At 43.3% G+C, this 23,874-nt stretch overlaps 1 protein-coding gene across 2 annotated transcripts in view; it reads right to left on the bottom strand.

The window, feature by feature from the left end:
- The window catches only part of LOC104041218 (amine oxidase [flavin-containing] B), a 52,697-nt gene extending 42,497 nt beyond the window's left edge, over positions 1-10,200 (bottom strand). The window contains exon 1 of one of the 2 annotated variants that reach the window (XM_064473057.1): positions 10,075-10,200. In XM_064473057.1, coding sequence (XP_064329127.1) covers positions 10,075-10,120 — 46 coding nt within the window. In that variant the 5' untranslated portion in view covers positions 10,121-10,200. The remainder of the gene's footprint in view (positions 1-10,074) is intronic. The other variant, XM_064473050.1, reaches the window with a different exon arrangement.
- Positions 10,201-23,874: the final 13,674 nt, after the last annotated feature.

Genomic DNA, 23,874 nt, shown 5'->3' with positions numbered 1-23,874 from the left:
ACACAAATATAGCACTTGACCTAGGATAATAGGAAGAAATAAAGAACATGTCCCAGGCAGCTGAGGTAAATTTGGGGGGGGCATGGAAAAACACTCCTTTGACCCGTAATAGCCTCAGGGTAAGTTCCTAGCACCTAAAAATTAGATCAGTTAATGGAAGAATCCTGTTTGCTGTTGCTTAGACCTCATTACTCTAAAGTTCAAATAAAAAGCCTTCTTGTTTATACTCGGAGTTCTCTGACCTCCTTTTAGGGGATGTCCCCAAACACCCTGTAAGTTCAGTGCCATTAACGCGATACAGTTTTGCATACTGCTGCAATAGTGAAGGGACAGAGAGCAGAACCAGTGGCAAGGCACGCAGTTATCTGCAGCTAAGCAGCCATTTTGCACCAGTGGGTTTTCTCCTTTGAGTCTTCCACAGTTTCTCTATTACATTACTGTGCTAGAAACTGCAATTTAATAGCATTGTTTTCATTTGTGTTGACTGCTCTAATGAACACAATCCGATTACTGCTCTGCCACTGAGGCATTGAACCTGGCACTGGTCACCTTTACCTCTGTCACTCATCATTAGCCAGCTAAAATGTTTTAATTGAAATAATGGCTTGAGACAATAATGCCTGTAAGGCATTATAGGAAAGGACTGTAAGCAGAATAAAAACCAAAACAAAAAAGCAAACCCAACATTGCCCCAGGGTCTGGGTGAATTAAGGTGATACAGACTTTTTTTTTTGTAACTTTCCTCACATTATGGAAAGGTCAAGGGATTTTGCTCTTGTGAAGAATACTATCCCTTTATAAATTCAAGGGACATGCTGAGAATTGTAATGGCAGCACTACAACAGAGCTACAAGCACAATGCCTGAAACTCAGTTTACATTAGGTTGGCACAGTGCTGCTATCAAAAATGGTGAGCATGAACAATATCACTTTTCCTGATTCATTGCTTGCTTAGCCCTCTGCAAGACAAGGTACACAACATCCAGATTGCTCCGAGAGTTGTCTTGGTGACAATACTGCTGAAAAGCAAAGGGCTACAAGGACAACGAGATACTACAACCCGACAATAACTTTAATTAACTTGGCCCCTCACCGGCATCCATAAGCTTTCAGGGTGAAGGTAACTTTTTAACTTCTCTAATTTGGGGCACATTTACAAAGGTACTGTAGATGTCTGACCCAATCTCATGGCAGAAAGATACAAAAATTGTAGTCCAGAACCTAAAAACACAGTGGAGCTGGGTCTCAGTAAATTGCTGCTCTTGGTTATTTTCAATGCCTTAACCCCACGTGCTTAACAGTACAGTGAAAGGTATCAAAGCAACAGGTTTTTGATGCAAGTATTTTGACCATGGTGGGAGATACTCTCTTTTCCTAAGCTGTATCACTGAGCGGCAATGAATGCCAATAAAATGAATATCACTCACTCACCTACAACATCAGAAAACTTAAAAAATAAAATAAAATTACAGTTTCAGAAACTCCAAGGAGCAAAAAAATACATTATCAATCTGCCTGTCTGCTTAAAATGTACATTTACTTAAAATATTTGTACAAAGGACATAACATTTCAGCCTAGGATACAGCACTCTGTGACCAAATATAATTTACTTCTATTTGCATTTCATTGTCTAGCCAAGGCAATGAGTTTTTCTGTCTGAGCACTAGTTCCGTAACCTTGTCACTGAGGTCAGTATGAGCGTCGCCATTAGTTAATGCGACTTTATGTGAGCATAAACTCTAGTCCCAACTTTCTGTGATCTCTTCTCCCTGAATCATCTCCTAGATGATTCATCCACAGTATTTATTAAGCAGAGTTCTGAAAACCGACATTAAAAACATTCAGCCTACATTTGTCCCAGGCTTTGGATGTGATTAAGTGATATAGAGCCTGGCCAATTATGAGTGAGACGAGCAAAGTGGTGGTGCCTTATGTTCAAGCCCTGCCAAGCAAGGCCTGAAGACAGCTTGTTGGCTTTGGGTTGAAACCCAGCGTCTTCAATGCTGTGGTGTCCAGGCTCAAGTGCTCAAGCCACAGCTGTTCCATCCTTGCACAGGGCTTCCCTTTAGTGTCCACTGTACTGAAGCTTCCAAACTTTAGATTGACAAAACTGGGCACTCCAGCATTTCGAAGGACAAGTATTTCTAGTAACAATCATTTATTCAGTATTCTGTTCATTTTATGGACTTCTGATGTCTTACACACAGAGCTGTACACCCATTCAACGCCAACCTCACACTTCAAAAGGAAGAGTCAGAAGTCTGCTTCTGGGCTTCAGTCAGGTAAAAACACCCAAACACATTCTGCATGCCTTTTGGTACAGCCCCAGGATGTACTGATGAGTTAAAGTTAATTGCAGCATTATTATTATTATTATTATTATTATTATTATTATTATTATTATTATCATAATTATCTGTACTGCTGTATTATCTCACTTTCAATCCCAGGGCCTCCTTTGGCTTAGGTCATCCCTTTCTGCTAGTTTACCAACCCAGGCTGCCTCAAAACCCAACAGACAGAGGGCAGAAACAAAGGAGATAAAGAAAACGGAAAGACAAGGTAGCACTACAACAAACATACCATAGCATTGGAAGAAACAAAGCTTAGCAGAATGAAATGGCTGAGGCACTATACAGGTAGTTTACTAAAAGCATCCTTTTAGGCATTACATGTTACAAAGAGATATACAAGCAAATACAATGCCAGCCAGATTTACCCTGAAGAAGAATTTTGTCTTCCATACACAGCAGTGTCGGGGGAAAAAAAAGACTAAGATACGTCTGGAAAATTTTGCAAAATTATGCAGCAGTTGCCTCAGAAGATAAATGCTTGTCTGTTTTGGAAAGTCTTGCACGTTCTCAAGCAAATAATTTTTTTTTAATCCCCTGAGAAAAGTAAATACTCTAAATACATGATCAAATAGAAGACATGAACTTAAAAAAAATAAACAGACTATCATTCTCGTACCTTGATTTTAAAAAGTAACGTGTAATTACCCAGATTTCTCAGTATCTGGTGACTTCACAGGCATCAATCAGAATATAGAGGTAATCCAGAGAAGCCTAAAAGGGAACAACTGAATAAGAACATTTTCAAGTGTCTGTCTTCCCTCCATTTCTAAGTGCAGGCAGGAGAAAGTTTATGACCCAAACAGCTCATAAAAACAACTGTGTTATGAAAGAAAAAATGCTACGATTAGATTCGTACCATTCTGATACAATGTGTGAGGAAAAAAGGTGAAGGAAGCATAGAGGAAAAGAGAAGTATCCAAGGCGTAAAATAAAAGAATTTACACTCTTTCTTTTCCTCATTTGTGCTCACTATTCAGCATAACTCACTGATTCAGCCTCTGGCCAAAAGAGCCTCATAAAAAAATTAACTCATATTGGAACAGAAGTGGTGTCTTGCTCCAATATTTAATGTATTCAAACATGGAGCTACCACTCAAGCAAACAGGATGCAAGTTTATATGCAAGCTATCCAGGTAGTCATGATGCATAGTATGAACTGGCTGTTTGATCAGCTGTTGCCGTGTGCAGTCAATCAAAAAGATTGCATTCATTGTTTTATATATGAATTATACCATCAAGATAAAGACCAGCTGGCTGGGAGCAAGGAGGCTACAAAGGCATCTTTCCTCCCTAACGTGCTCACTCCCAGCTGTGTAATACGGTGGAAACCAAAAAACGTGAAGAAGTTTAATAGTACAAAGTAGTATTTGTTATATTAACAGGTTTCAAATTAAGTAAAACTTCATGGAACTCTCTAACCACCTGAAACATGATGTGCCCAACAGTGGTCATCACCATGTAACCTTGTAACTGGAAGATGACAGAGGCTCTAATGAACCACAGCCAGAATCTTCAGTGTTAAGCCAGTGTTAAAAGTTAGCACATCTATGATGTATTTTGCCATACACACCAGTTACCAGAAGTAGCTCATGAGGTCTCTAACTTTCTCGACTGGACTACCCTTTCCTCCGTGGATGGTCTGCACTTTGTGTTTACCCCATCCTGTCCCCTGCCCCAGCTTCTTACACACACACACAGACCCCCTACAAAAATTCCCATGCCCATCATTTCCGTAAGCAGTTCCCTGCTCTCCAACCACAACTGCTAATGCTCCTCATGCCACCAATAGCCCTTCCCTCCTAACACTAAGTCCATGCAGCTGAGTCCTGTGGGGCTGTGGGTGGGGTGGGGACAGCAGCCCCACATATTTGCTAGGTAGGTGGGAACATCTTTCTGGCGGTGGCAGCAGCACGAAGAAGGACAGGGGAGAGAAGAAGGGATGGGAGAGAAGAAAAAGATGGGTTGAATTCCCATGGGCAGCTTTGTCCTTGAAAATATTTCACTCTTTCTGCTTGGAAGCTTGCTCTTCCCGTAAGTTTCTCAACTAAGTAAATGCAACAACTCGTGCCTTGACAGGCACTTTCCAGCACCTCCTTTTTTGCCAACTTATCCAGAACTCAGGATCTCCACGACTGAGATATTGATGCTCATTCCTCTTTTCTGTTCCCTTACAGCACTCCATCCCCAAATACTGGTCATAATAATGGCTTATGGAGCAAATACAGTTTTTAAGAGACTTCACACTGACATTACTTTTAAGTGAGCTCTTTGAACAGAAAAGTGACAGGACAGCGAAGGTTGCACAAAATACAAATGCATGGATGGGTTATTTAAAAGTATACTAGACACTCATGGTTTAAATACTAATGTACTGCAGGGCACTCTCATTGACGACTGAAACCAGCAAAAAAAAAAAAAAATTACAAAGTTATAAACATTAGACACAAATCAGTCTGTAAGGAAATAAAGGTAGTCAGATGAACGATCACATTTTGACAAACCATCTCACAAGGCAGCAAAAACCTTAATATCTGACATAAGTTTACAAGGATGAAACGGGTTACCAGCCCAGAAGGAAAAACATGTTCAAAAATGGCTTTAAAAAATTAAACAACCAAAACTGTAAAGAGATTAACTCAATTTCCTCAAGAAATTCAAGCCCAGCTGAATGATGACTGATTTCAGAAAACATAATGGAGAGCTTCGTAAGTGAATCAAAACACATTCTCTGTAAAAGAAAACCAAAGGAAGGTCTTCAATCCAGCATGGCATTGCTCAGCAAACTTTTATAACCGTGGTAAACTACCATTGTATCAGTGCACCCCGTGAAGCAGCTGCTACAGAACTGAGACAAAACACAAAGGCAAGCTACTCACATTCTGGGGAAGTGACACCACAAGACTTTTTATCTTTAAGTAACAGATGTGCTTAACTACAGCTGTCAGTTGTGCTATAGAGAAGGACACTGTGCCAGTATTAAGTGCGCCAAAATCGCCCAGATTCTTTATGTACTGAATAGCAACTTCTGAAGAAGAAAAGCCTTCTCAATTGACTAAATTATGCATAAGACCTAATTCATTGTCATTAGCTGCTGTGTCAGATATGTAAATATGGAGCAAATTCTCTGCTCGTTTTTGATACTACAAGCAGCGCTGGAAGCTTACCCCTGGGACTATGAGGGCTGTGTAGCCTGCACTGCTCAGGCTGCCTACTTAAGCAGTACAAACATGCCTACTTAGCTTTTGCCACAGTTCTCCACCTTTTGGTAAGGCCACCCGCACTCACTCGCTAGCTAGCTGTCCTTCAGTCCTTGCACACTCCTGAGATCATGTTAGACAGCCTGAACACACCCAGGAGCCGGCCAGAGCAGCAGGCTGCTCCTCACAGCCCCTCGGATCGTAAGCAACAGCGTTTGACCTGGACTCATATCACTGTGGCGATAAACATCTTGCTATTTGCTGGAGACTGACACTACAGTGACTCGCTACAGGGGGGAAAGCATGCTGCATCGTGCTTCTTCAAAATTACTCCTGTCCTTGATGATGGTGCCGTGGAGTAAAATGAGCAAATGAAAATTCATAGGCACATAGAATGTGACCTTTTGGCAATCTCTTGATGCTACAAGAAAATTAAAGAAAGAAAAATAATAGGCAAGAAGAAGACATAGAGGATGGAGACAGAGGATGCAGGTCTACACCTGTGGTCAAGATGACCAAGTAAATTATTTTAAATTGTATCTTCACAGATGAAGAGCACAAAATCGAAATGCTTACTCTTTCCATGTTACCACCTTTGAGCTGCAAAACTTAAAGTATCCCAAGACAGCAAGCTTGCAATGTCTAGGTTGGCAAATAGTGCCGGATGGAAGATCTGCAGAGTAAAACAGCTGTATCCCGAATACCCAGTATCCATGCTATATGCATGAAAGGGGTTTATTTCAGACTAGCTCTTGTATGGTCTTACAGGCTGACCATCCCATTAGAGGTTGGAGCTCATCTTCTGGGCTCCTAGAGCATGTCTTCCCATTTGGTCTCGTGCAAAAAGGAATCCAATGCATATGCTCTGAGCCTGATCTGTGGTGCACGCTGTAGAGCAATAAGTAGGGTCAATCAGGAGATTCGCTCAAGGTACACGCTTGATCCAAACCAATACGCTAATGCCGATGAATACCCACCACCACGTGTAGTGTGATTAGGTTCTAGTCGAGTGCTAGACTGGACTGACAAATTCAGTGAACTAAAACCACCGTTGCAGGTGGTTGCCCAAGCAAACAATGGACTGAACTTTCTTACAAAGAACTTTAAGCTTCTCCTGTGTCTAATCTTGTTTGTCAAAAAATATGCAATTCAGCAGTACAGATAAGAAAATCCTGTGGACTTTGCAGTTCGTAACTCGTAACACCAACTGCTACATAATCTTAGGTTCTCCACCAGTTATCTCCGTAACAGCTACCCAGGAATCCCTTGCACAAAGTTTTGCCATCCTAACTTACTTCTTTTGCCCCTTCCAGGGTGGTTATCACATTTTGCTGAATAGACAGACTGAACTTTCCCTAATACCAGATTTCATAATGGTTAAATGAGCTAATGAAAAAGCTTTCCTTAATGATGCACCGCTCTGAGCCTCGGGAGATGAGATGGCTCCTGCAGGCAGAATGGAAAGCTTCTTATCAAATCAACTTTCAGACCAATTAGGATGTATCAATCAGTAGCTTGCAATACTGTCCCTGCTGCCTAGGCTACCAAACTCTCTTACAACATAAAGCAGCTGCTTTCTGTCCTGTTTACTGTGTATTGCCAAGGTTTTTGTGAAAAAAATCTAGAAGTAGAATGGCAGGCTCCACTTAACTGCCTTATATTCCTTTGCAGTAGCTATGAGAGTAGTTGAATACAAAAGGAAGAACCCCCTGATGGCAGACACAGAGATGGACAATTGAAAATGTGAACGAAGAGCTTCATCATGTCAAATGACAGGGAAATGTTCTGGATTCCCTTTGCCTGAGCACATCCCACAGAGGGTAGTATCCCTCAGAGAGGGTCACAGTCCTCCCACAGATGGGTCCAATCCATTTCATCCTGCACAGCTATTTCATCCATGCCCACGTTTTGGTTTGGGTTTTTTTCCTCTCCAAACGGGCATCTAGTATAAAACTCCTAGATCGGTAACATTCTCCAAAAAATAGCGTCTCATTTGGCAAACTATCTTTTCAAAGGAGAATTATTACAACACTGTAAATTATTACCAGGGAGCAGAAAGAAAATATTAACTAGTGGAGGCTACGCATCTCGGATACTGTTCTTACAACATGTCTGAGATTTGCTTTGAAAAACAATTTTGCCCTCTGCTTCACAGTTCCATCACCTGGCTGCAAGGCCAAGGATTTGCAGAGAAGTGTGTGGCAGAACATAGAGGTGAATCACAAGTGGCACATAGTAGGTAAAGGAAAGTGACCAAAGAGAGGTGCTTAGTCATTAGTAATTTTTGTACATGTGTATTTTTCCAGCCTCTGTGTGAGGACAGGAGAAAAGTGCTGCAGCATGAAACCAGGGTGCGTTGGTGAAGATTTGGTGTAAAAGGAAGTAAATAGAAAACTGGTTCCTTACACCCCACATCCCCCCCACCCCGCCACTTGCTGCTGCCCGCAGGTAGCAAAGCGCGAAGCACGCAATATAATATGGCATAGCACTGCTTTTCTTTTGCGAGTGCTCTTTCAGAAAAACATATGTGGGCTGTGCAGGCCGGCCATGAAAATATTTCCATGGCAACCCTGAGAAACAAGGGTATATTAACAGCTGTTACGCTAACTCTTTCACTCCAACTCATTGAACAGAGGGAACCTGTAGTACTACTCCTGTACAAAAGCACGCCACTGGAAATATTTTCATTTAGAAGGCACGAATAGATAGTTACCATTGGTTAATTTTCTGCCATCAACTTTCACTGTGAAACACTGTGTAAGCTAAAAATTAGCCATAACACTGTGTTCAGAATCAACTGTGCTTTACAGAAAAGCGATGGTTAATTTTTGTTAATGACATAACCATACTCAAAACATTCAGTAACTATTCAGCAATTTGTTATGAGAGGATCATCCTCAGGAAATATGGCCAACGATTTCATCCACTGCATTTTTGGTATCATTCAAATTGCACGCTGCACACCTTAATGTAATGGTTAAATAGACGTCTAGAATTATATATAAATCGACAGTGGAAATTAACAGCCACTTTAAAAAAAAGATTAATAAAATCATGTTTTGTAACACATCTCGAGTAATTTGCAGTCTGACAAGAGATACTACTTGGATCTGTGGACGTATGCATACCCACTACGAACGGAGGAAGATGAGCATACAGCACAGGAGCTACCACACGGCATACCTCCCAGTGCTAACAGGCCAAAAAGCAACTGTTTGATATGTCAAAAAATCTATTTGTAAAAGAAAAATAAAAATTCAACCGCACATACACAATTTGTTTGGGCACGTGCATCTCAGAACAAAATGCACCAAAGAGAATGACTCTAGGCAGGCACAGTGCTCGTCTAGCCAGGATTAGGTTAAAAACAGCAGACTGCTACCCAGTGCAGCAGGGCTTCCAGGCCCTCAAATCCGTACCTGTGCTGACTGACGAACTAGAAACTTACTAAACGATCCAGCTGATTTCCAGCATTTTTCCTTTATGCTTCTACCTGCCCTAAACAGAAGGAACCCCAAGATTTAAATTAGACAGGTGTGACCGAGGGCCCCTGCATAGAACACCTAGACTCAGTGCAGAGGATGCAGAGCGCGTATAGCCTCGCATGCCCAAAACTTCCAGGGGCTCCGCTAAGAATTACACAGGTTCAGGGGATACCGGGGCTGGGCAGTGCAAGAACCAGAAAAGTAAAATTAAAAATAATAATATTTATTAATACAATAAAATAAAATAAAGATAATATAATAAAATAAAATAAAGATAAAAGAATAAAATAAAGATCAAATAATAAATAAAATAATAAAATAAAATAAGATCAAATAATAAAATAAAGATAAAATAATTAAAATAAAGATAAAATAATAAAATAAAATAAAGATAAAATAGTAAGATAAAATAACATAACAAATAATTAAAATATTCAAAAATAATAACATGTGAAATAATTAAAAAATCAAATAAAACCAATAAAAGTAAAACAATAAAAGTAAACAATAAAAACAATTAAAATAAAATAAGACAATACACGCTAATAAAAATATTTTTAAAATAAATAATAAATAATAAGAAAAACTAATAAAAATAAGAATAATTAAAATTAAGTAAGAAAACCGAAATCATAAAAAATGAAATAATGAATCAATTAGAAAATAAAATAAAAACCAATCAAATACTGCCCGCACCATGTGGCATTCAGCCCTAAATTCGGGGACGGCACTCGGCCGGCTTTACCGAGCTGGTCGGGATGCGCTGGCACCTCGGGCTTCCCGGGGGGCCCTCTGAGGCCGCGGCGGAGGCCAGCACCAGCCCGGCTTCCCCCGCCGCCGCCGCCGCGATGCCCCGCCAGGCCGGTACCGCCCCCCCCCCCCGGCCGGCTGCTGTGCGGGGCGCTGGGCGACGGCGCCCAAGCCGCGCCCCGGCTCCTGCTCCGGCTCCTGCCGCCCCGCCCGGCCGCTGGTCGCCGAGGCTCGACGCCCCCAGCGCCGGCAGCACCCCCCGCCCCGGGCCGGGCCACCCGACCCACCTGAGATGCCGCCCCCGACCACGACCACGTCGTATTTCTCGGCCATGTCGCTGTCCCCGCACCGGCCGGTCGCCCGCTCGCTCCCTCCCGCGGCGCCTCCGGCGCGGCTCTGGCGTCCCCCGGGCGGGCCCGGCCTCACCCCGCCCCGGCCCGGCCCGCCCCGCCTCGCCGATGGGCGCCGCCTCCCGCCGCCCCGGCCGAGGCCGGGGGCTGGCGGCATCGCCGCCCGCTGCGCCCACGGGGCTGTGAGGGGCCGCCCGGGGAGGGGTTTCGCCCGGGGACGGGGGCGAGCAGGGCTTCTGCTGACCCTCCAGATGATGGCCGACCCCTCGCATGGCTCCACTCACCCACAGCGAGAGCCGCGCCGTTAAGAAAAAATAACCTTTTCCTCTCCTACCTCTCGCAGGACTGGGGAGAGAGTGTGGCCCCGGTTGAGGAGCGCAGTCCCCGAGGCGTGGCAGCCACGGGCTCGCTGCCCTCTGCTCTCTGAAGGCCACTGAAGTGTTGGAGTCAGTGGCTGGCCCCAGGCTGCCAGAGGGGACCCGTGGCTACCAAGGCTGGACGTACGGACTCTGGAAGACCAGTTAGGGCTTTCCTTGAGGCGGCCACCTTGAGCAACACCTTGTGCCTACCACCGTTTGTGCTGTGCAGTGGAGAGCCATGTGCATCGCTGCTTCTCCAGACCGGCCTCCACAGTGAGAGCGGTCTGCTGAGATCACCAGGAGACTCACCCACAGAGAAAAGGACTGGCTCATTCAGAAACAAGTGTCATCAAATTCACTTGGAGCTTTAGGCTGGTCCCCTACAGACCCAACAGAGTTTTCCGTCACTCAGGTTTCTACTTTACCATGAATGAGGCTCCAGGAGGACTGGATTTGGAAATGGTCCAAGTGTGCAAAGGTGTTTCATTAGGCATATCCATACAGATGACCTCCAGCAGTCGTGTCAGCCATACCTGGCCTTCACGCCTAGCAGGCTCATGGCAGAAGGTACCCAGCTCCAAGACTCCTCTGAGCCAAAGACACTTGTTCAGTCTGTGCTATTCTCCATTTAATTGAGCCATACATCGGAAAAAACAGGCCATGACAGTCTGGACAGGATTCCCTCTCCTTCTTCCATAATACCTCAAGTGATAGTTTGTGGTGTAGAGGGACAGGGGCACCTGTGATGGGAATCACAGGTACTGACTACAGCAGGTGCAGCCCTGCCTTTTGGGGGCGAACGTGAGGGAAGAAAATACAGGGGTTAGGGAGCAGAATAAAGATAGATCTATATCACCTGTCTGCAAAGCTAATAATTATTCACGGACTCATCTTCTCTTTCCCTGCTGGGAACAGTTCCTCCTCCATGCCATTCCCTGTGTCCTGCCAGGGCACTGTGTGGCACCGTGCCAGCTGGCATGGGCCAAACAGTGCCAGGAGGTGTGCTAACATTTAGGAAGTATGATTATCACGGGGCGCTGTCTGAGCACGTGTCCTGGACACACTTAGTTTGAACTAAGGATGAACTCCCCTTCATCTTGCAAGTATGCTATCTAACAAGCATTCTCTGTTCCCTTATATTTTTCATAGAATCACAGAATAGTTTGGGTTGGAAGTGACCTTTGAAGATCATCTAGTCCAGCTTCCCCTGCCATGGGCCAGGACACCTTTCACTAGATCAGGTTGCTCAAAGCTCCATCCAACCTGACCTTGAACACTTCCAGGGATGGGGCATGCACAACTTCTCTAGGCAGCCTGTTCCAGTGCGTCACCACCCTCATGGTAAAAAATATCCTCCATAAAAATTTTTTCCATATGCTTCTACCTCACTTGGGTCCCCATCTCTTCATCTCTCATTCCCTAAAGATGTGCTCTCCATTCTTCTCCTGCCCTTTTTAAAAACCCTTTTCCACCCTTCTTCACCTGGATACCTCCTCTCCTTGTATCTTACCCACTGGTTCTCCAAGCTGTGTGCCAACTGACAGATACCTACATGTAAAAGCCTAACTTTTAGGATGAAAGCCCCCCAAAACCTGAAGAACTAGTGAACTAAACCCCCTGATTTCAGCATAAGGGGAAGTTTGGGTTAAAGATCAAATCTTACAAACCCCCAAAACCTAGAGAAAGAGCAATATCTAGCTGAAAGTAGTTTACCACCATCCTCAATATCTGAAGTATGAAATTTTTGTTTGATTTACCCAATATCTTTATTACTTTGTGACTATTAGATTAATAATTGCAGCAGCGATACCCAGAAAACATGTGCAGCACTGACCTTTCACAGGAATGCGATTCCTCCGTGATTGTGAGGTTTTTCTGTTTGGCTGGGAGAAGGCATGCCAAAGGTTTTGCTCTAGTGAAGTCTGCTTTGGTCAAACAAATCTTTTGCTTTAAAAAAATAGGAAAATTTGTGAAGAAAATTTACAGCTCCTTACTCCATTATTTCTGTACTCCATGTCTCCCATTCCATATCCTAGGTCTGTTCTCTAGGTCTTTGCCTAGCTGCTTGATTAGCCTTTCTGGGTACTTTTAGATGTGATCTCTTTCTTATTAAGGCCATATATGAATCAACTTCTTACAAAAGAAAGCAGTCGAATGAGACCATCTACCTTTTCACTCTTATTACTGCATTTCTACCTAGAAGATATGTGAAGACAAGAACCTTTTCCTCGTTAAAAGTATCATAAATATCTCGCTCTGAAAACGTTTTTTTTGAGTGATACTTGCCCTGCCTGCAGCAGTGCTGCATGATTAATCATTTACAGGGAGAAATGCCTTATTTTTGAGAGAAGTGGTTAATGGAGAAGAGAGAAAGAGGTCTCTCCAAACAACCTGAATAAAAAGTTACTGGGAGACCGATGAGGCTGAATTAACAGAAGATGAATTTATAGAAGATTTTTAGTTTCTGCTCAGAAATATATATTCTTACCCTGGTTAAAAGAATCTGTCTGATTCGAGGATGGTTAAATCAAACTCCAAGACCTTTTCATACTAAGACACACACAATTATCAAATGGTGGTCAGAAATAATAGTTGTAGGGATTATTTTAAACCCCATATGAAACATTAAAATGTAGGGAAGGCTATTCCAAAAGCAGAAGTGGGTTATTTTATTTGGGTTATTGGGGAGCACAGCTATAGTTACATCCATGCACTTAATGTGAAGAGCCACATATTCAAAGCAACTGAGAGCCTCCACATTTTTTTCAGCTGGGAAGAAAACTCATCTGAGACAAAATATATTGTTTTCATAAATTTTGTTAGGAACTTATACACTGTGGCAATGAGATGGCATAAATAGCTATACTGTCTGGCAGAAAATATAATGACAGCCCTGGACTAAATTTTGAGAAATGAGTGGAAAGCTGATGGAGTAAGGGTCAAAGCCAAAGACCTCCAAATTCATTAAGCGTAAGAGGTAGAATTTAGGCACATGTTTCATGACTATCTGGTCAGTGGCTGGTAAAAACACACTGCAGCATTTTAAATTACACATCCTCTCAGCTTCTGCTCCTTAAATAGCAGTGCATTTAATAAGCCAGTTTTTTGTTGTTTTGTGTTACAGTCTCTCTTCTTCATATTTAGTGAGAAAGTCTTTGTTTCAGGACAATCCAGTTTTCACTGCTGAAATTTCCCACTGTCAAGTAATAGATGCTGATGTTGCCTTTAATCAAGGTGGCAGAATGGATTCCTCCATTTCCTGCAAGCTGTATTAGCACCTGCATTGCTAGGGTAATTCAGCGACAGCATTACGATCAGAGCCAGGATTTCTTCTAAATTCTTGGGTCTGGATGAAATCTCCCACTGTGCTCGGTCCGTGTCAGTGAGCCCTGGGTGTTCATCCTGCCTCCCACCCTTCCCCACCACTGCCACCGTCCCCTACTGCACAGGGAGGACACCCATGCCCATAGGCTAGATGGACACTATGGCACACCACAGTGGGTCCTCAGACCTTCATATCTGGGGTCAGGGCACAAGGACCCAACAGGTTTTAGGCTGTTTGATGGTCAGAGGTTCAGGTTCAAGACCACAGGTAAGTCTAGATGTAGCCTTAGGTCATTACACTCACATGCAGAGAAACTGTAAAGAGAAAGATAACATAGAACTTGGTTGTGAAGAGTGAGATTGCATCTTCCATCAGTCACGAGCATACATTGAGACTTGGTGCTTTCAGGCACCTAGTGAATTTGGTGCTTTTACTTCATTACTGGTTTGTGGTGGAGAATCCCTTGAAGGTAGGGTGAACATAGCTTGCTACTTCTCTAGTCTGCAACCAGGTCATGCCATTCTTCTGGTTAGCACCTTTGTGTCTGCTGAATACTGATGGTACGGAAGACAGACATGTTTTAAACTAATTTTTAAACATATATTTTACATAATTTCAAATTTCCCTAAAGAAATCAGTGCAGAAATTCTGAAAGCACACACCAGTGCTTTTGAAATGCCATACAATTAAATGAGTGTAAGCTCCATGCCAGGCTTTCCAATAAAGGAAAACTGCTGCAAGGAGTCTCAGGAGATTGTCTAGTCTGTCCCTTTGCCCTACGGCAGCATCAGTCATGACCAAAATGTATCTTGATTCGCAGTGAATGTTAACTGGAGAGGCTAAATGTTAATAGTCAAGATTTTTATCCAATGTACAACAGTCTGACATTAATCTAGAGGTAATAAGCAAAAATTGGATATTTTATCAGTCAGATTCCATTCAAGGTAAGACTGATCATTAAATATAAAGCCTACAAGATTAAGCCCATTAGTAAAAGCAATGAGTGAATGTAAACACGTTACTCGTGAGCACACAGAGCCATAGCGCAAGAACAGACAAGGGTCTGAGTGCCATGGCGCAGCCAGGCTGGCAACACCCTGAGGCCGGGGGCTGGGACCATGGGGACTTCCCATGGGAGGATGCCAGGGCAGGCCCTGGCAGCCTGGGCCCGTCCCACCGCCCCAGCCCAGGGCACTGGGGCAGCCCCAGCCCCAGCATTGGGCACATCCTTGGGTCGGGGACAGGCTGAGATGAGCCAGGCTGTGGGCCCATGAATGGGCCTGGCTCAGTGAGGCCCATGGGAGGCATGGCAGGGCTGTGGGGAGCTGGAGACCAGCCCAGCTGTACTGTTGCTGGGGCAGGGGCTGATGACACCAGGGGCCTGACATGGGGTCCTGAGCCGCAGTCAGGGTGGAGGGAGCCCCAAGGGGCTGCCAAGGGACAGTTGGGACTGGTCATGCCCTCAGGGCCCCAAAGCTGAGTGAAAACTGCTTTGAGTATTTTCAGGTTAGTCAGAAAGACCAGCAAAATTAGGTCTCCACTGATACCATGATCATTAAATACAAGTGCACAAGTTTCTAGACCACAACATTGTAACACCAAATAATTTTGGCTTTCTTCTTATTAGCTCTTTGTCTATTTAGGCTTAAGGATCCTCCTGGCCAAAGCACCTGTAACTGGATGTGGAGGCAGCCTCCCATTCTGCGGAGGGAGGCCAAGTAGGCTCTAACACAATGAGTCATCAAACTCATGTCCCTTTTTTAGATCTCACGGGGAACCCATTCATCACAACTGCTTGTGTGATGAAACCCCAAGAAGGAGTGGAGGAAAGTAGATGTGATGTCTCAAACCATCCCAGCTAGCCCTACTTCATAGTCTCTAGTTGCCTTTCCCACTCTTTGTCCTGAGCCTGCTTTTACAACTATATGACTGATGTAACCACTGTTCTGAATCAAAGGTTAATAACAATTATGGTCATTATACAAGAATATCCATATTTACTAATATAGCCAACAAAGGAAAAGCAGGGGAAAAACCTTTAACTAGCATAAATTATTTTCCCGATTTCAAGCTCATCCCTGCGCTATGCTAATGTCTTCCTGACCATTAGCTACAGTTCAGGCTGGTCCAATTCCCTTTTTGCAGGTTTTCTCTTTTTGCAAAATTTTTCTCCAAAAGAAATCTACTACCAGGTTTGCTATTGGTGTTAGCATGCAGATCTGGCAGAGGTGCCTGGTACTGCCATGGTATCTGTGACATGGATTTTACTGATTTCAAAAGACACTTCGCATTCATTCACAAGCAATGCCGGTCCCCACTATGCAGAAGTCCTACGAGACAGGTCCACAGGTGACCTATACAGACAAGGATGACAGAATGGAAAGCAACATTTTAAGTAGATGGAAAGGAGTTAGAAAAATTAAAGTCTCTTAGAAGGTAACAAAATGGAAAAGAAAAAATAAATCTCAAGAGCAGCAGCTAAACTGAACTCCATGTGTGCATCATGGAAAGGTGGAGCACTGGTGTCCCCATTGTCCAGGCTGGAGAACTAATCTGAATAAGGTGGTCCCAAGCCCTACAGTTCACCCAAATCTTAAATGCCATAAACAAGACCGCCAGGCAGGGCATGACATGGAATGGCAGAGGGCAGTCCAATGAGTATCTCCCTGCTTCAGGCAGAGCCAGACTTAATTTTGCAATCGAAGTATATTGTTCCAAAAATCAGTGTTTTGTAAGCAGTGACCAGAATACATACATTCTGAATGGAAAATAAGCCTTTGCTATGTAATGCCTAGCTTTCTGACCCTTGTCTAGAGTCTGTCTGAGCTCAATTTTTCTCTTGAAGTAGATGAGCAAAGGCTAAAGATGCAAAACAGGTGATAGCAGTGAAATTCCTTCTCATACCTTTAAACAGACAGTACCCTGTGTAATATGCATTGGCATAACTCAGAACACATGAGGAAATAAAACACTTGGATCCTTTTAACAAAAATTACTCCCATGTCCTTCACCAATAACCTAACCTGAAAAGTTCCTGTAGAGACAGGTTATGTCTCTCACTCATATCAAATGTTTTCTTAATGAATAATGACAGGTGGCCTTTTATTTTTTCTTATTATTGACTTAGACTAGATAAACTTTCAAATTATTAGAACTAATGAAGTAAGTCCCACTCCAAGTATGTACTTAGGCAGCAAAGAGCTACTCATAGAGCCCTTCAGTGAAGGTGAGAGAAGTGCTAACTAATAACCTAGAACAAAAGGGAAAACCAATGCAAATCTTCCCTGGAAACTTACCACTTGGCTTATTTTGTACAGACCATAGGATCTTCTCTTTGTTCCTGAGAAGCAGCAGGAGGTTGTGTGAGCAGCAAGCAAGATAAACTGTCTCGTTGCTCTTCCATGGGGGCCAAGGCTACCTCTGCAAAGGTCTCTGCTGTCCTGCTCATTCTCTGTGCCTTTCATTAGCACCCTTCAGTGCCCTAAAGCAAAGCTGATACAGCTTCCTGAATGAGCATGGCGAAACCTTTACATAGGAAGACTGAGGGCTTGCTACTTGTTAATGTCATAGCACAGATTTTAAGCACCCATAGACACAAACAGCATTAGCTGTATGCTGGACCAGAATCAAGTTTTTATCTTATAATTGCCCTTTGGACTCTGTGTTTTCTAAACACTCGAAATCCTGACATTGCAAAGTGGTGAGTTTAATCTAAATCTTTCTGTGCTAAATCCTCTGGGGTCATGACTTGGTTCTTTTTTGAGACTGTGTGTAAATTTTCCATATTCATTTTTATGTTTGTTGTATACAGTTTTCATTCTTTCAGGCCTCAGCTTTCTCCAAAATGTGTAACTACCCTATAAATGCCCAAGTCCAGCTCCTCATCAACTTTACCTTGTATGCTTCCTGTAACTCATTTCCATAAAAGACAAACCTCCTCCAGAGAATGAAAAAAAAAGACATATGTATCCACTTACCAGATGTACAATAGTTTAAAATCCATAGAATCTGGATCTAAAGAAGCAGGGCTTTTCAATTTAGCTTCCTGCTATTTTTTGTCTCTCTAAGTATTTACGTCTGTCTTTGCTTACTGCCTTCCATTTTAGTGCCTGCTTCTTTTGAAACACTTGGGTATTTTAATAAGCCTAACTTGCAAATGTATTTTGCTTACATTAGCACTTCTCTACTGAACAGCCAGCATCAGTCAAATGTTTGTTTTCTGCAAAATGAGCCTGCTAGATTCACTTTGTGTTTACAGATCCGCAGAACCCAATCTTCTTTCTGGTTTCAAAGAAATAAAAATATTTTTAATTTAGGTGCATCAGAATTCTAACTACTGTCACATACAGACACTGAACAACAGTTTTCAGGTAAAAATATTATTTGGTCTTATCTCACATTTCTCATGGTCAGTATTTTGTTTCCATGAGGTAGCCAGTGTCACTGTGGGTTGTATTTCACAAAAGGTAAATTTTGGAGGATGTCAGTGCTAGGCAAGATCTTTTAAAATGCTGTTACTTTACAAAGAGCAAACAGCTGGATGGCACCAGGGAACCTTGTTTCTGCCCCATTCCTCTGCTCAAGGAGATTTAGTTTCTTGTTGCTGGTGACTGCATTGGATGGAGTTGTCAGGGCCAAGTGCAACTTTTTTACCTAAAGACCTCACCTGGTCCCAGCTCTATCTTCATGAACTATATTTTTGAATCAGAACATCATCTAGAACCTAGAATATCATCAACCATCTAGGTTGCGGTGTGAAAATGGAAGTCTGTTGTTTTCAAATGCCTGACCCTACTGTTTGCATGCTTGAGCGAAGAACTGCACTGATTCTTCATCTTCTGACAATGACCATTTCACAGCAGATGGGTGAAAAAATCAAGGTGAGCCTTCTGTATCTTTTATGTTGGGATTAAAATCTTGGTCCTGAGCCATTGCATGCATTTGACTGATTGCCTCCTTTCTGTATGCAGTGGCCATTGCTTTCTCTCATGCCCTGATGGAGAATGGCTGGTACTGATGGTGATGCATCAGACATTTTTAACACATTGTATGCAGGCACTTGCAATAGGTGCTCAGCAAAACTATTTCTATCTGCTTTGCTTGTTCAGACAAGCATCCTTTTATTTTAAATGTTCTATTAGAACTCCAAGTGATGTCCTGGGATCAGACCATGTACTGATTTGAGTCTTACCCTTTTTGAAGTCTTGCCTGCTTCCCTAACGTCCTTTTGGTCTGTCTTGTTTTGCATTGTTTTCTTCTGGTGCCCTGGCATTCTCTACCATTGCTGAGTGAGCCTGAACCTTCGCGGTCTTTATTCCTGGTACCTGTATGTATCTGCAATATAACTATATCAGTCAGGGAAACTACTAAGACATCTTTCTGAATGCAGTAACGCCGTTTGCACCTCTTGTTTATGTTGTGCATATGGCTCGTTCAGCTGCGGGTTGATTCATCTGCTATGTCTTTCCATCAGTTTGGAGATAAGTCATAAAATACATTGCACTGTTTGGATTTTTTTAGTATTGCACACTGTGGTGTGAGGAACTAGATTATAACCATCTGCAACTTCTGCCACACTTTTTTGCTTAGCATATTGCTGATCACCAATGTATTTTGTGATCTTGTTCCAGGGACTGTTGGAGTCAGTGGAGAGATTCATACTGGTATCAAGGACTGTTTTCTGAAAGCTTGTATTTTGGTTTTTATTGCTATTCTAAAATTCCTGTGTTTGAAAAAACTGGTTTTTTAATGCATGAGTTTAGATTAAAAGAATATTAATGTGTGCAGGCAGTTCACTGAAGTTAGACAGATTTTTGTCTAAGCCACACAGGTTTCCAGAACTGGTACCTATACAGAGATACCTGGACAGAGGTACAAGAAATATCTGATAATTCTTCTGGCAAACAAGTGTGACTTTTATGTTATGTCAGTCAAGTGAAGCAATTGAAGCAATTGTGTCAATCAGATCTTACAAATTCACAGTCATAAATGCCTTAGCACCAATATAAGATTTTAATAAACCAAGTATATTTGCATACTTTCATACCTGGAGAATATATATAGACAATATCAGAAAGAAATGGCCTTTTGAATATTGGCTAGAGATTTCAAATACCCTGAGTTCATTAGAGAAGTCAGTATTTCATCTGGGATTGAGTGACCAATAAAAATAGTAGAGATAAGCAAGGTAAATACACTATGATTAATTAGCAAATATATGTGGTATTTCTGAAAAAAAAACAACAAACAACAAACCAAACCACCCAAAAAACCAAACCCTGATATTTTCGTAGGAGTGTCTGGGATTGCAAACATCGTATAACCATAAGGCTCGCCTAATGGGGGAATATATTCTGAAGTGAGATTCTCTGGTGTACTTGTATCTTTTAAACTGGCAGTCAGTACCCATATCCCCATGAACACTGGCATTTACCGCATTACAAAATACCATTCCCTTGAGAAACAGGTGTTGCAAAGGATGGATTAGCACTCCGTTGCACAGCTGCTAGGGTCTGTACTCGGTAGACTTGGTCCGATGGTCAGTGGTGAGTGACCTTGCAGAAGCTAGCCTGTAGCCACTGATTTATATACCCAGGAGTCAAACTCGTAAAACCGTCTCTTCTGCCGTCTCCTGGGGAAAGCCAGCACAGTTTTCATGCACCTAGATCATGATGCATAAAACTGTTTTCTAGATTGCAGTGCTAGTGCAAACTGTGTTGTAGTACTGGGCTGGCCATAGTGTCTGTATTTACTCAGGTTGATCAAAAGGTCAGAGATAAACTTGAAGGTTTCAAAGCTACGTGCTGTAGCTATGTGTTGATGGAGGGCCAGAGTGGCCTTCTGAAGGCTGGTTGGTGGCTGCATTCACACTATTTCAGGCAGTGCTGATACTGAACTCAGTGATAATCCATGTGAGGAAATATTGAGACTTTGGCCAAAGAAGGTGTAGGGGAATATACAATACAAAATAAGCAGTGCTGTTGCTCACTTGAACAGTCTTTCTAGCCAATCTGAATGGGAAGGAAGATGGCAGTCATGCCTTAAACCACAACAGATTCCTTCCAGGGAACTCTTTTCTATCTAGAAGTTTGATTTCCATCCAACCAGAGCAGCAACAAAGGTGCCTTAGCTGCCTCACGAGATGACAATCAGAAGACCAACGACCTCAAGGGTGTGTATGGTGTCCTGGTTTCAGCTGGGATAAGAGTTCATTTTCTTCATAGTAGCTGGCATGGGGCTATGTTGGATTTGTGCTGAAAACTGTGTTGATAATGTGGAGATATTTCAGTTGTTGCTAAGTAGTGCTTACACTAGTAAAGGACTTTTTTGGCTTCCCTTGCTCTGCCAGGTGCACAAGAAGTTGCGAGGGGACACAGCCAGGACAGCTGACCAAAGGGATATTCCATACCATATGATGTCATGCTCAGTTTATAAAGCTGGAGGAAGGCGAAGAAGAGGACGTTCAAAGTGATGCCATTTGTCTTCCCAAGTAACTGTTACCTGGGATGGAGCCCTGCTTTCCTAGAGATGGCTGAACACCTGCCTGCCCATGGGAAGCAGTGAATAAATTCCTTATTTTGCTTTGCTTGTGCATGCAGCTTTTGCTTTACCTATTAAAGTGTCTTTATCTCAACCCACAAGTTTTCTTATTTTTACTCTTCTCATTCTCTCCCCTATCCCATGGAGGGGAGTGAGTGAGCGGCAGTGTGGTGCTGGCTGGGGTTAAACCATAACAGTCCTTTTAGGCCCCACATTGGGCCAGGAGAGCTAACTTTGGCCTCTTCAAAGACCTGCTTGGAGCAATCCCATGGGTTAGGGCTCTAGAAGGTACGTGAGTCCAAGAGAGCTGGTCAATATTCAAGGACCACTTCCTCCAAGCTCAAGATCAGTGCATCCCTATAAGGAAGAAGTCAAGCAGAGGAGCGAGAAGACCTGCATAGATGAACAAAAAGCTTCTAGGAAAACTCAAATGGAAGAAGGAGGTTTACAGTATGTGGAAAAAGGGACTGGCCACTTAGGAGGAATATAGGAACGATGTCTGGGTATGCAGAGATGCGACAAGGAGGGCCAAGGCCCACCTGGAACTCAATCTGACAAGGGGTGTCAAAGATAACAAGAAGGGCTTCTTCAAATACAGCAGTAGTAAAAGAAAGACTGGGGAAACTGTAGGCCCGCTGCTGACCGAGGTGGGGGCCCTGGTGACGCAGGATGCAGAGAAGGCAGAGTTACTGAACGCCGCCTCTGCTTCAGTCTTTACTGCTAAGGCTGTCCCTCAGGCATCCCAGCCCCCAGAGGTGAGAGGGGAAATCTGGAGAAAGACTTCCCCTTGGTTGAAGAGGATTGGGTCAGAGATCTTTTATGCAAACTGGATCCTCACAGATCCATGGGCCCCGAAGGGATGCACCCATGAGTGCTGAGGGAGCCGGTGGATGCTGTCACTAAGCCACTCTCCATCATCTTTGAAAGGTCACGGAGGACAGGAGAGGTGCCCAAGGACTGGAGAGTAACTAATGTCACTCTGGTCTTTGAAAAGGGCAAGCAGGACCCAGGAAACTATAGGCCTGTCAGCCTCACCTCAATTCCTGGAAAGGTGATGGAACAGTTCATCGTAGAGGTCATCTCCAGGCATGTAGAGGAAAAGAAGGTTACCAGAAGTAGTCATCATGGATTCACCCAGGGGAGATCATGCTTGACCAACCTAATAGCCTACTACGATGGTGTGACCAGCTGGGTAGATGAAGGGAGAGCAGTGGATGTTGTTTACATCATTTTCAGCAAGGCTTTTGGCACTGTCTCCCATAACATCCTCATAGGTAAGCTTCGGAAATGTGGGTTGGATGAGCGGACAGTGAGGTGGATAGAGAACTGGCTGAATGGCAGAACTCAGAGGATCATGACCACCGGGCAGAGTCTGGTTGGAGGCCTGTCACTAGTGGTGTTCCCCAGGGGTCTGTGCTGTGTCCGGTGCTGTTCAACATATTTATCAATGACCTGGAAAATGGGCCTGGAGAAGAGAAGACTGAGAAGGGATCTTATCAATGCTTGGTAACTATCTAAAGGGTGGGTGTCAAGAGGGTGGGGCCAGACCCTTTTCAGTGGTGCCCAATGACAGGACAAGGGGCGATGGGCACAAGTTGGAACACAGGAAGTTCCACCTGAATATGAGGAAAAACTTCTTTCCTTTGAGGGTGCCAGAGCAGTGGCACAGGCTGCCCAGGGAGGCTGTGGAGTCTCCTTCTCTGGAGACATTCAAAACCTGCCTGGACATGGCCCTGTGCCCCCTGCTCTAGGTGTACCTGCTGAAGCAGGGGGTTTGGACAAGATGATCTCCATAGGTCCCTTCCAACCCCTACCATTCTGTGATTCTGTGATTTATCTCTCCCAAGAACATGCCTGGTATTTTCCATGTCATGTTTTCCTTTGCATAACCCTTTGTCAAATAAGCAGTGTTCATGCCTTATAAACTGTCTTGAAATTTCGTGTGTAGTTCTCATCTTCTTGTGTTATGGCAGAGTTGCGATACCTACTTTCACGGTGGTTTCCTGTGCTTGAAAAAGAGATTGCAAATGTATAAGACTTAAGCAATGAACAGTACACTGCGCAGTGTGGGTAAAGCTTAGATTAAGGACTTTATGGTGACAGGAGGCTAAGATAACAGATATTGGCACAGGTACTGTCAAGGAGTGAATGTAGTGACATTAATTGATTCAGACTTGGAATATTGTCATGACAGCTGTTTGATGTTGATTCATTTCTTCATTAGGAATAGCTGTAATTTGTTTTCACTCACCTCTAAAAAGTATTAATGGTAATAGCCTATGCAAGGTTTCCTGAGCTCTAGATGAGTGTTAGCCAATGACTGCAGAAATTGGTACAACACCTGTGGATAGGACACGCTCTAATAAAGATAAGCACGGGGATTCTGCAGACCCAGAGCACTGTTTCTCTGTGGATATTCTTGCCGGCGTACAGTAGGTCTTATGTGGCCATTTTTTAAACTTGGGGGTATTGGAACCCGGCTCTGGGGTTTATTTCTTAAGATGTCACTGTGCA

This window comes from Phalacrocorax carbo, chromosome 1 (assembly GCF_963921805.1).
Source record: "Phalacrocorax carbo chromosome 1, bPhaCar2.1, whole genome shotgun sequence".
Lineage (NCBI taxonomy): Eukaryota > Metazoa > Chordata > Aves > Suliformes > Phalacrocoracidae > Phalacrocorax > Phalacrocorax carbo.
Note: the sequence above shows the minus strand (reverse complement) of the source record. Positions and strands in the feature narration are given on the sequence as shown.